The 13,285-nt window shown below is 41.7% G+C and overlaps 2 protein-coding genes across 2 annotated transcripts; one reads left to right on the plus strand and one right to left on the minus strand.

Annotated features, from left to right (window-relative positions):
* Nucleotides 1–460: 460 nt before the first annotated feature.
* On the minus strand, nucleotides 461–10,219 carry LOC138631316 (methylmalonate-semialdehyde/malonate-semialdehyde dehydrogenase [acylating], mitochondrial-like). Its single transcript, XM_069716164.1, has 12 exons — nucleotides 10,078–10,219; nucleotides 9,695–9,736; nucleotides 7,649–7,723; nucleotides 7,044–7,205; nucleotides 6,879–6,957; nucleotides 5,543–5,845; nucleotides 3,936–4,057; nucleotides 3,477–3,666; nucleotides 3,156–3,337; nucleotides 2,252–2,431; nucleotides 1,605–1,703; nucleotides 461–1,470 (listed from the first exon to the last, which is right to left on the minus strand). The coding sequence occupies exons 1-12, from the start codon at nucleotides 10,114–10,116 to the stop codon at nucleotides 1,366–1,368; spliced, it is 1,578 nt and encodes a 525-aa protein (XP_069572265.1). The 5' UTR covers nucleotides 10,117–10,219; the 3' UTR covers nucleotides 461–1,365.
* A 309-nt stretch (nucleotides 10,220–10,528) lies between these two features.
* Nucleotides 10,529–13,110, plus strand: LOC138631340 (sterile alpha motif domain-containing protein 15-like). The gene is made up of 3 exons (XM_069716197.1): nucleotides 10,529–10,751; nucleotides 10,869–10,967; nucleotides 12,624–13,110. The coding sequence occupies exons 1-3, from the start codon at nucleotides 10,680–10,682 to the stop codon at nucleotides 12,795–12,797; spliced, it is 345 nt and encodes a 114-aa protein (XP_069572298.1). The 5' UTR covers nucleotides 10,529–10,679; the 3' UTR covers nucleotides 12,798–13,110.
* Nucleotides 13,111–13,285: the final 175 nt, after the last annotated feature.

Consider the following 13,285-nt stretch of genomic DNA (forward strand, 5'->3'; position numbering starts at 1 on the left):
GCGGGAGAGACGAGGAAACAAGTAACCCCACCTAAAACTATTTAGTGTGAAACTTTATCCTCTTTTTATGCCTACCGTGTTTACTCACTGCGGGCCTTTAAAATGCTGCATTGAAAAATAATTTAAAAAATGGTGTGTTATAATATACTAAGATAGACTACCTCTCAGCTTTGGTTGTCCCACCTATAAATTCTTTTTCTAACATTTGCTTTGTTGGAATCTGGCGACCTTAAGTGGGATGTTCCTTAGGCATCGTTTAGAGAAACACCTTGAATGCCACATGCAAATGTTTTTTTGTACATGAGCACTTTTTTAACACTTCTTTGACCCCTCTTTGTGTTTGTAAAGTGTACTGTCACCATGTTCCTGAGTGATTTTTGCATTGTAAATAAGTTTGAATGCATTGAAAAATGCAAGAGAACCATATGACATTTTCAACAGAAATCACAACTCAATCGAGTCAAATTACAGCGTCTTTATTCAAACAGCTGGCGACATTCTCAAATAACCTTGATTTCATCTCTCGATCTTTACACCCGGGAAGTAAAAGGGGAGTCAAGGGGACAATGTTTAAAATGGCAAAACACCTTGGATGCAAATATGTGTAGCACATTGTGAGTGCAGCACAACTACTGACAGTTTCCTCTCGGAAAACTTCATCCTAATTGTTATTAAAGAACATCATATTCCAAGTTCATAACATGTAAAACTGCTATTTAGACAGTACAATACAAAACCGACCTTCTAATCGGACACACAGAGGACACACACACACACACACTAATTCCAACACTGCACAGTATACAGTAGGAACACTTGGAGGACAAGAGCTGCGACCATTATTTCAGTTTTAAATGAGTAACAAAATGGCTGCGTCCATGTTCGGGTGTAACATTTCTTTGTGCTCATCCAGTCGTGCGTTAAACACAACAGGCTAATGAACACAAGGGATACTGGTGGAAGACATTTCCTGAAGAATTCCTGATCCTTGTGGTTTCTCCTATAGTTTTTTAAGAAACACTCATTGGAGAATGACAATGACAGACCACGATTGACTCAATGTCCCCGTCATTGCAGGAAATAAACAGGAGGTATAAAATGCAACAAACCCATGAAGAGACTCTCAGCACGATTCATTGAATTAGTCCATCTTCTCTTCCTCATTTCTAAAATGAGGTCTATGTTGTGATTTGTGTTTGTTTGTGCAGCAGCAGAGTCCAGGAAGTCCACACAATCCCTAACTAATAAACCCCAGTCTGACTATTTCTCAGCAGTAAAAAGGACATGTAACCTATTTATTTCCAACCCCTCCTTAAGGCATGTCAAAAGTCACTGAAGTTTATGATGGCTGCACCGTCAACCAGCTTAGCGTCCCATTGTTGGCATGGTAACAGCCGGGCTCGTTACAGTGGCGTCCTCGGCCTTCCACTGTGACGTCACAGTCTTGATCTGAGTGTAGAATTGGATGCCCTGGAGGTAAAGAGACAACAGATGAGTCATAAAGTACATTTTATACAAAAAAAACTGTGTGTATTGTGCTTTTTAATGAAACAGATGCAGACTATTCTGATGATCCGAGACACGACAGGACTTCTGTTATTTACCTGCTTGCCATAGAAGTTGGTATCTCCTCTGAATGAGCCTCTTGAGCCGGTGAAAGAGAACATGGGGAGGGGGACGGGGATGGGTACATTCACTCCAATCTGTACAAACACATACACACACAGACACACATCAGAGATCATACTGACTGCAAGTGTACAAATACAACAGTGACATAACCCAAGAGGAAACGCTTATAAATGACAGATAATATAATATAATCTAAAGTACACAAACAAAATGGATCTCTGAATTTACTTTAAAAGATTAAAAAAAAAAAAAAAAGGCAAGGAAGTTCCTTTTTAAATAAAGTCCTGGAGTAAAGCATTTCCTGCTGCATTAATGCCCAGGTTTTGGGACCGTTCCATGCTTGCCATGTATTGGCAGGTAATATCTGACACAGTTTCAGTTTACCACTGACTCCACTCCAAAACATATTCTTGCTTCACATGAACGGTGTCTGTTTCTTCCTTCTGAAATAGAACGCCTCCCACACGAAACTGTCTACTCAAAGTCTCACACAGGTGACTCACCGAGGACCAAAATAACCCCAAAAGGTGACCTGTTTCCATCCTGATTTTACAACCATACCGTCAACAGACAAACAGATTTATTATGACGTCCTAGCCTATGTAAGCGCATGTCTGACCTGGCCGACGTCCACCTCGTGTGTGTATTTGCGTGCTGTGGCGCCGTTGGTGGTAAAGATGGCGGTGCCGTTGCCGTACTGGTTGTTGTTGATTAAAGAAATGGCTTCGTCAAGGCTGTCGGCCTCCAGGACGACGAGCACCGGTCCAAAGATCTCTTCCTTGTAACATGTCATGTCCGGCTGGAAAGAACAGAGGAGTGATCGGTCACAATCATAATTCTATGAAGCAATATCAATAGGACATAACGTTCCGGGAGGTTCGTGCTGGAGAAGACGAGAGAAAAGTGCACACTTTCTATTTTAAGATGTCTGACACTCAACACTCGTAACCAGAAACCTTGATGGGTGCAGGAGAATGTCACTCTGAGAAGGATGCATGTTATGTGATGATGGTTTCATATGTGTGTATCGCACACATACAGCTGTGGTTTCTGTCTGTACACAAGTGTGCAGGGAAGGGAAATCAGTAAGTTCCCAAAAATTCACTGAAAGCTTCAACTTTTAGTCTGAGGAGTAAAAGCATTTTATCTTTTTTTAACCTGGTAAATCACTTTAAACTCTGCAGGATTCGTGGTAAGCGGCCCGGCTCTACCGTTGACATAATTACAAACTTCTGAGGACACATTCAAGTAGGTGAGGAAATGTAGCATGCTGAGTATTTGATTTAAATTACAAGAAGCTAAAACAAAGACACTGAATTGACTGAGACGGTTCATTTCACCTGGGATAATTACCTAAACAACAAAAACGCTCCACAGAAAACACATTCTGCCTCTGAATAAGACCTAAAGCTCCGGAAGAAAATTGGCCATTTATCTGATCTGAAGACTTTTCCCTGGCATCTCAAAAGGAAAGTGTCCATGTCTCATCCTTTGTTTCATCCAATTTCAAGTCCTTAGCTCACCGTAACATTGCCTAAGATGGTGGGTCCAACAAAGTTTCCGTTTTCATATCCTTTGACGTTAACATTTCTCCCATCCAGCAGCAGCTTGGCACCTTGCTGCACCCCGCTCTGGATCAAAGACTCCACCCTGGTCTTGGCTTCAGGAGAGATCAGTGGACCCACATCTGCCCCGGGCTGATCACCTTGAGCACAAAACTTCACATTTTATAAAGGCCAGTGACATTCTGCAATATTTTACATCAAAATTCATGAGAACTGATACAATTTGAAATGTTCAGTAACCATTTTTATGCGTGTTGACAGAGTTACAGAAGAAGTCACCTGCATTTACGCGCAGTGATTTGGAGCGCTCCACCAGCTCTGGGAGCCAGTCTCGAGACTCCCCGACAAAAATAGCGGTGGAAAGAGCCATGCAGCGCTGGCCAGCTGCTCCAAAGGCAGCACCCACCAGCTGGTTGATGGTGTTCTCTTTGTTGGCGTCGGGCATCACCACACCATGGTTCTTGGCACCCTAAATGCAAAATGTAGGACACGGCTCTGAAGGATTTCTCGCCAACAGACTGCAGGACATCTAAGAGAGGCAATACAATGCTAATCCTAGGTGTTATTATACTCAGTGATTGACAGCTAAGCACTCAACTGTTGTCTTGGTAACAGCAGTAAGTGTTTAGTTCCATATTTCATCCATAGCAAGAGCAATAATTTTTTAAATGTGGGTTATCATAGAAAATAACGAGTTCCCTAATGTAAGAGCAGTATGAGGTGCGTTGAGGTGAGTACCATGTTGGACTGCACTCTCTTGCCATTCTTGGAGCCCCGCTCATAGATGTACTCTCCAGCCTGGTTGGATCCCACAAAGCTGATGGCTTTGATGGCTGGATGATCACAGATGAAGTTCACCGCTGCACAAAGACACAGGCAAAAACTTTAAGTCCTCTCTTCTTCTTCTTCTTCTTCTTTTCTGCTGCACCCTTAAATGGAAAATTCCACACTTTGCACTCCGTGTTGCTGGTAAATGTAGTCAGTTAAATGTAACAGTAAATTCCTCAGCGTGTGCTGTATTGACAGAGAAAGCTGAGCTTCTCTGAGTCTCACTTGTCGCCGAGCCATGGTGGCGGCGCCTCCATGTGCCCAGACGCATTATACACGAGCTTCTGATGCCTAACCTCCAAATCTTTCGGTTCCCTTTGCCAAGTCTCTCCCTTTGTTTTACACAGTAAACAAAAACACGGTAAGTAGCCAGATGATATTGTTTGCAGAAAGCAAGAGCCAGGAAAGATGGCGGTTATTCATCAGTAGGCTACTAGTACTGATCACACTGTAAAGTTAGCAGCTATTGTAAACACAAACAACACAACATGCTGAAAAAAACTTTTATCTAAAGTTGCACTGTAACACCATTGTCGCTGTCACTTTGTTGGCCAAAACATAGCGTGAGTTGACAAAAGTGCTCATTCACTGGTCGTCTTTGCTCGGCTGGTTTGAATTGTATGTTTCAATTTATCACACCTCATTCCTGGTCTCATGCAAAGTAATGAACACGTACAGATCTATGGATCTCCGTCAGCAACAGAATCCAACAAAAACCACCCCTGCTGAAATCTATTGCAGGAGAACGACTCAGTTTCTGTTGAATTCAGGGGCAATTTGAGAAAAGGCACCATCAGTTGCTGTTTGCTCTCAGCAGCATATCCACCATTTCCACTTGCACGGCTAAACGGAGCCGCAGCGTCGGCCTTTCTCTGCCTCGTTTCTCCAGCCTCGTACTTTGGCGCAAATAAATACAGCTGAATATCCGAGTCAACCAAAGCACTGTAACATGTACCCTCGTCCATTACGTCCTCTACACTCTTTCTTTTTTTTTTTTCTGCTGACATTTTTTCGTTGTTGGAAACGTAGCTGTTGCAATACTAGCGAAGAGAGCACGGTTTTGTTTTGGCATCTAGAGCGCCCTCTAGTGAACAAAGACAGATCAGTTAGCCTGCAGTTCTCCTGGCCAACAACTACGTCACTAAACTGCCTTAATGACGGCACAGGTGCCGGAAGAAGAACAGATTTTACAGCTGCTTCACAACAACACAGAATCTATTAGGGAATGTATTACTTTAATTGACTTTATTTACCATCAACACGACATCCACATAAAACAAGGTGGATTTTCTTCTAAGGCACAATACATGACAACTGATGCAGAAATTCAAATCCTCCTTCAAAAGCCTGTGAATTATTTACAGATATAGGCTGCACACGTTATGGAAATTTCCAATCTACATATTGCCAGAGGGTGTATAATTAGCGTTTGAATCATCCTTGGTCCTTTCCCCATTGTTTATCTCAGACACACACAGATTGCGTGCTGCTGAATGATCCGAGTCGCACACACTCACCTGCATGCTGCCCGTGGATGATGTTGATTGTACCATCTGGTGCCCCGGCGTCCTGGAGCATTTTGGCCAGGAGCATGGTGCAGCCTGGGACCCGCTCAGATGGCTTCATCAGGTAGGTGTTGCCACACACCATCCCGATCGGGAACATCCACAGAGGAATCATGGCGGGGAAGTTGAACGGGGCGATGCCGGCACACACTCCGATGGGCAGGCGGTACGTGTAAGTGTCCATGTCCTTGGTGATGGAGGGTAAGGTTTCCCCCAGCATGAGGGATGTAATACCGCAGGCGTGCTCCACCACCTCTGAAGAGAAGGGCAAATTAAGTCAGCCAATAAGAAAGTGCAGAGATAAACCAATCTGAGATACACAATTATCTAATGCAATTACTAATTCTTTAAAATGATGAGATGAATTAATGTCTACACTCCAATACATTATCCAATTCACGCTTTGGCCTCTCAAGAATAAAAACTCAACCAGTTCTATTTCCTGTTAGTAAACTATAATAAAACTTGTGAAAACGTCAAGCGCCATTAACCCCAGTACTTCAGGAAATCTCCAGTGCTGGCAGCACACCTGCAGATGCAGCCTGTCTTTCTGCTGATAATAGGAAAGTTTGCATGCCAGAACAATTTGGGCTCCCCGAAACTGGGATCTGCACAAAGTACAAAAAATTAAATCCAAATTCTTTGGCAGCTCTGTCTTGTAATAACGAAAATATATCTTCCTTTATTTGGAAGTGCACACAGCTTTTTAAATTTCTCGACATGATTCCTGTTGATGCGCGGCTGCCAAAGAAAACAAGTGCATCTCAACCTCAGTGAGGGGGACTGCATAATTATCGTTATATTGAGTGCAACTGAAAGCACAGCCTGCAGAGTGCTTTTCAGACGGCAGAAAAATAAACTAGGTAGACACTCTCTAACAACAACAACAACACTGAACATTGTAATGCTGCAGGAGCACTGCAGCCCTTGTTTTCTTATAACTAAAGAGTCTCATGAAATACTGTTTAAGCCTCTAAACGCCAATATGGTCACAAAAGTACCCGTAACAATTACTAATTTAAAAGTCAAAGTCACTTCTGCAGGGAGCGACTGGTTACACACAAATAATGGACGCCGTGCAGCCACTTTAAGTATCAAACTTTCTGCCGGACCACGGATAAAAAAAGGTGCCAGACTTACAGACTTTTCATCAAGAGATACAGAGACTGTGGACAACAGTTTCAAAAGGGGAATTTGATATCTGTTACGTATTCAGCAGCACTCTAATCCAAGCAGAATAAAAAAAAAAAAAAAAAAAACAGCACAACCAAGTCATTGCATTACTTACGCAGTCCCCTAAATACATCTCCCTCCGCATCAGCAAGAGTCTTGCCCTGCTCCAAGGTGATTATTTTAGCCAGTTCTTTCTGAAATAGAGGGAGAAAGGATGAAGTGAAAACTCCAGCAATAATTTTGTGTGGCAGAGACGTGAGAACGTGACAGATGTCCCTACAATGTTGTCCTTGATGAGCTGCTGGTAGCGCAGGAAGATCTGCTGCCTGCTGAGGATGGAGGTCTCGGACCAGGACTGGAAGGCTCGCGAGCAGGAGTCGGCAGCGGCCAGCATCTCCTCCTGAGTGGCTTTGGGAACACGTCCCACCACTTCATTAGTGGCCTGAGGAGCAGCAGACAGACAAGTTGACTGAGAGCAGGGGAAAGCCATTACTTTATACTACTGGATGTACATTATTTCATTAATATTAATAATCAAATATTTGTCTTCTGTCGTGTAGCGGTTTGAAGTTTTACATGATGAAAGTAGATGGATATTTTTGCATGCTAGAATCACCCATCATTGCCTTGCTAGAGGCTTATGCTTGACAAGCTACACACCAGGCTGGACTTTTAGAGGATATTAAACTTGACGTGTTGTGCCGACTGGGCTCTAATTTCTCTCACTTTACAAATTAGGCTATTAGAAGTTGACAAATCAAGACTTATTTCTCTTTTCTAATTTTCACAAGTTACAGCTACAGAGTTACACTGGTTGTTTGCAGCCAGATCTTGTTACTCCAGCCTCTGTGCAGGTTTGCTACAGTTCATCTAGCGAATACTTACAGGGTTATGAATGTCAAGCCACTCAGACGTGTTGGACTCGACAAACTTGCCATCAATGAACAGCTTGGTGGTGGGCTACAAGATGACAGAAGCATATGATTTAACTCCCTCCTGCTGTGTTGCATCATTACTAAGTTCACTCAGGGCATCTATCCATCACTACAACATGTTCAGTGACTTTCTAAAGCATTTCAGACTGCTTCACCTTCATTTAGAAATATTCAAGTTAGCCTGATCAGACTTTTCTAAGCAGAGCCTTTTGTCTTCCATGCCACGTTAGCTACGACCCAATTTCAAGCCCCGACTAACTCTAGGCAGGTTTAGAGTATAAGTGAGCAAAACACTGGGAGAGTCAAGAGGGTCTACTGTATATCCAATAGGGCTGCTACAGTTGATTGAGAAACAAAACAAAAACAATTTGCAACAATCTTCATATTTGACTATTTATTTAAAAGGTGCAATATGTAAGATTTTTTTGTTTTGTTTAAAACGAACTCAAATTAGCCACAGAACGTGAAGAAATAATTATTTTGACATTTTACCAAAGACGTCCATGTATTGTGTTGCACAGATATTGACTAATGTTAGCATGCTAACCAGCTAGCCCTGTTCCATCCTGTCTTGTAACACCACCTCACATCTCAGGCTGCAATAATGAGTTACTGTGGTGTCATTTACATAACTTAGACAATTCTATGGGGAAAATAAACCGTGTGGAGTGACCTTTTTTCTACAATTCAAATGGGTCTTTGGTGAAAGTAACGACACGAACTGTACTGAAATACATCACAAATGGCACCTGTGGTGGAACTCGTCGAGTTGCAGCGAAGGAATCAAAGGACACCTTCTTGATTGGCAACGCAGTGATGCTTATAGACAGCAGCTCGATTGAGGCGAGAGATCGCAGCAAGTGGCAGTGCCATGTTGTTAAACCCGTCTGCCTGCACTCTCAGTTCGTTATATAGGATTGTATTCTTCCAGATAAGGACGAATAAGGCATCCTTGGACGGTTTCTGTCTAACTGGGAATGAGCCACACTGTCTCCTGTCCAAGTGTGAATAATAGCAATCTTGGAGACCTTTACCACACCTGCATAATTTCCCTGACAGCTTCAATATATGTTTTTTTTGCTGTGACTGTTTTCTTACCATTATGGTCTAACCAAAACCAGAGATAAGCATGCAAAACCATAAACTACCGGGCTTAACCGATCGCCATGTTTTTCAGTCGTTCGACTATTGGGTCCATACAATCTAACTTTACAATGATCAGTCATAAATAGAGGAGGCTACTAACTAACAGCAGGACACGCAAAATTAAACCAAACTGCCGAAACTCTGAGAAAGACAGACTGAACGCTACAGTGACTCACTACAGCCTCTCATGGTACAACATGGTATTACAAGATGCGACTTAAATCTTACATATTGTATCTTTAAGAATTATTTTTCCAAACAAAACTTCAAAAAAATCTTTTTAATAGTAAGATGCCCTGCTGTATTTTACATAATTGTAAACAGAATAACTTGGAATCTGAGAAGCTGCAATGGACATATTCTCACTATTATCGTCAAATTAATCAATGATGAAAAAAAACCTGCCAGTTGCGATGTACAGAGGATATTGAAGGAGCTACAAATGTCTTAATTCCTTGATTTGCTTGGTCTTTCTGAGGTTGTGGCAGGGGCTTTCTTATTTCAGTTTGATAAACGTCTGACGGCAAATAATTTCAAGTCAAATACAATTTCCACAATCAGACTCTGAACACACCTTAAAGCCAAGGAAAATGTGTCTCGGATCCATTTTGGAGTTTCAAGTTTGAACACTTGTGGATGTGAATTACGTCATTATAACAAAGCAAACTTTACAAACGTGGGGCTGATCCTTTATTGTGGGGTCCAACGCAGAAAATATGAATCTCTTATCGGTCACTTTCATAATACAACTAAATCTGACGTGTCGTGAGGTAGAGACACGGACAGAGACTGGACACATGCCATTCATTCATTGCCGAGTTACACAAGCTGCTGAGTGATGTGTCCTTACCACTGAGGAGGAGTAGCACATGCGACCCAGCTGTAGGGGGGCCTGCAAGAAAAAACAACAACAACGTAATCACCTTAAACTGCTGTTTAACTCGTGATCCAAGCAAGGTCTAGGGAATAAAGCCACGTCTTTGCTCTGTTGACATGTCAATCCTGTTCACGTGATGCAAACGAGCCCTAATCCTAAACCCACTCAACTTTAACTATCAAATAAATATCTAATGCTTTTTTTTTTTTTGCAAACAAGACAAGTGGACTGTGTGCAACGTGTGTAAGGCGATGACTTTTGTTAGCTAACAGCGCAGATCGTTAGCCGTCCCGAGTTGCATACGCGTCAAAACTAAATCCAACAATCTCCAAAAGACGAGGCTGCGTCGGCTTTACCTTCTTGTTTAAAAGGGAGCGGAGGAGAATTGCAGCCATTGTGGAGTGTCAGGTGTGTTGTTGTTGTTGTTGTTGTTTTTTTTTTTCCCTGCTCCGAAGCCCTTCAACCGACCCACAAGACGTCAGGGAGCAAAGAACTCAACAGTTCTACGGGGCGGAACAACGGGATCCAATGCTGCGCTTTTCACGAATCTACAACACCTTCATCAACGTGGATATCACGGCTGCGAACCAGCGCAGATTACTTGGAGATCTGCAAAAGCTGGTGCGGTGACGCCATTGGCTGTTTCCGTTAAGTGTGGGCGGGACGGAACTTCATCTGAAAGCCAATCACAACGCGCAACACGCCAGCCGCCCCAAAGTGCAACGCGCTGATTCGCTGTTGCGATGAACACAAACTTAAACTCGTCTCTGTAACATGACGGCTCCTTTCAAAACATTTCACGGGGACTTTGGTGTTAAAGCTGTTCCCGAGCTGCCTTAACAGGGCCTAAATACACCATGTTTGATTCCGAGTTTATAAATGGACCTAACTTTTGCCGTGGCTGTTGAAGAAAATACTTATTAAAACCAGTTTCCATAGCAACGTGCTCACACGCAACATGGAGTTCCTGCAGTGGGATTGTCATGATGTTGCAAGATGGATTGAGTCTTTAGGATTTCCGCACTACAAAGTGAGTTAAAAAAAAAAAAATGACCTGAGTAAACAGAAATTACACTGATAGCAATAGGATGAGTGCCTGTCATTTTACTTCTAAAACCTTATATCTTATTATTAATTTCTGTTACAGGCATGTTTCACGGAGAACTTCATTACCGGAAGAAAGCTTATTTATGTAAATTGCATCTACATGCCAAGACTCGGGGTCAAAGATTTCAAAGACATGCAGGTATTAAGAAGAAACAGAAACTATATATTTTTTTTTATTCTAACACAGAAGAGATTGATGTCACTGAGGAGGATTGTTAACAAGTCAAGCATATGGTCAAGTTTCAACAGGCTGAGTAGCACCATTGGCCTTTAATGATGGCTCTGCTCTGTAGTCATACCGAGTGGTATTCAGATCCTATACTTCAATAAAAGTACCAATACAGCAATGTAAAAATACTTATTTAAAATTCTGCATTAAAAATCCTTGGAAAAATACAGAAGTATTAGCAGCAAAATGTAGTAACATTAGGAAAGTATAAGTACTGCTTTGGTCCCTCTGACTGATAGATTATTATCAATGTGTAGCAGCATGTTACTATTGAAGCTGCTGCAGGTGGAGCTGGTTTGAAATACTTTATCCAGTTTTAAATCCAGGGACAGCAGATAGATACATGTGGGGGTCATCAGATGATTACCAGGAGAAAAAAAAGAAGTTCTGATGCACAAATCTGTTTTCAGTTCTTGGATGTTTTTTCTATTCTTTGATTTTTGGGGATATTTTGGATAATCTGGACATTTACTGAAATGAAAAGAGAATGAAATATGAAATATGACCCTGACTACACATCGCTTTTTGTAAGACATCAGAAGCCAACAATGTGTTGTATTTCAAAAGCTTGTTAGAAGCTATTATCCATGGTGTCAAATCTTCATCTGAAAAGTAACTCAAGCTGTCAAGTAAATGTAGTGGACTAGAAAGTATATATATCAAATGGAAATATTCTTGTAAAGTAAATTTGACTGAAGAACAGCGCTCGAGTAAATTGCTTTCCACCACTGCTCATATTTATAACCTAATATTTTCTGACTCTGGAGCAATCAGCTGTTTTTTTTTTTTCTTCATGAAATTGACTTCATTTATTTACAGTTTGATTTAACAATAAAATAGTCAGAATTACCTTGTAAAGATATAAAGCATTTGCTGCACATTACAAAGGATATCACTTTGATTCGAGTGGTAATTTTTGAAGTTAATTAGCTTTTGATAATTCATGGCTTCATTCATTTAATTGTTGATACAGAAAAAGAACAGAGAATAAAAATATGCATTGGTTTCCCTTGTCTTATAACATTCTATAAGTGGACTTTAATCACCAGAAAACTGGTCTTTGTGCCAACTTATGAGCACATCCTGTTTGGCATGCAGGTTTTCTTTGAACAGTGTGACATCCAATTAAAGTTGTGCGTTGTAACCGAGAATCCCTGCCAGCAAACACTTCAAATCAGCCCTATCACAAGTATGCTTTTACAGTCGTTCTTATCGGTCCCTGAGGTCAGAATTAAATTGGCTAAAAGTGTCTTTATGTATTCGACGCTTCTCTTGTGCAGAAGAATATGAGTATGAGCTGATAATGAGGAATCTTGAGACAAACAAACTAAGTAAACAAGTGTCTACTCCAGTTGGTCAATATTTATTGGGGTTTAAGTCCTTTGATACATTTCTTTTATAGAGTAACCCTGTAACCTTTCTTCTAACAATGCAAGAACTTCAGTGAGGTCTCCATCCAACACTCTCATTCTCAGTGGAATGGCATTATTAAATGATGTTAGATCATGTAAACACACGGTATAGTCTATGTTATCAAGGGACTCAACCCTGCTGTGCGCCCTGCAGGTCATCTCTGCCTGTGTGCGGGAGCTGCTGGGGATCACAGAGACCCTGTGGAGTCGCAGCATCGCTGACCCTCAGCGGGACACTATGGGCCTGTTCTTGGAGAAAAAGAGCCAGACGGGTGAGCAGGCGGACAGCCTCACCTACCAGCAGTTTCTGGATGACATGGAGCAGTGAGAGAGCCCAATGTGAATCACAACAGTAAAGCAGCTCAACAAAAACCCAAGAGATGTCAGAGTCATTTCATATCGTCAACTGTGAGCTCGTGATGACTCCGATGAGACACTCAGAGTAGGTCACATGCAGGCCTTGACATTAACACTTCCCACCAGCAAAATGCTTGCATGTTATTGTTGTTGTGGCAGGGGGGACATTTTTTTTATTTTATTGTACTGGGCTTTCTGCTGGCTGCCAGCATGTGTTCATTCTGAAAATCACTTGAAACTGACATTAATTACTGGACATCTACTGATCTCACCAAGAGTGAAACTACAAAGATTGAAGGCAACACTTATCAGTTTGTGCACATGCAAACTGTTCAGAGCCTTCATGCCATTCCAGTTTTGGATAACAGAAACCTTAAACTACTTAGGTCTTTCATATTGATCTCAAGTGGATGTGTTGTAACTGGATGGAGTTATTGAACTGCAGTTGAAATCCTCCGG

This window comes from Brachyistius frenatus, unplaced genomic scaffold (assembly GCF_029030835.1).
Source record: "Brachyistius frenatus isolate BFR_SWC_R1_liver_20210118 unplaced genomic scaffold, ASM2903083v1 Contig_153, whole genome shotgun sequence".
NCBI lineage: Eukaryota > Metazoa > Chordata > Actinopteri > Embiotocidae > Brachyistius > Brachyistius frenatus.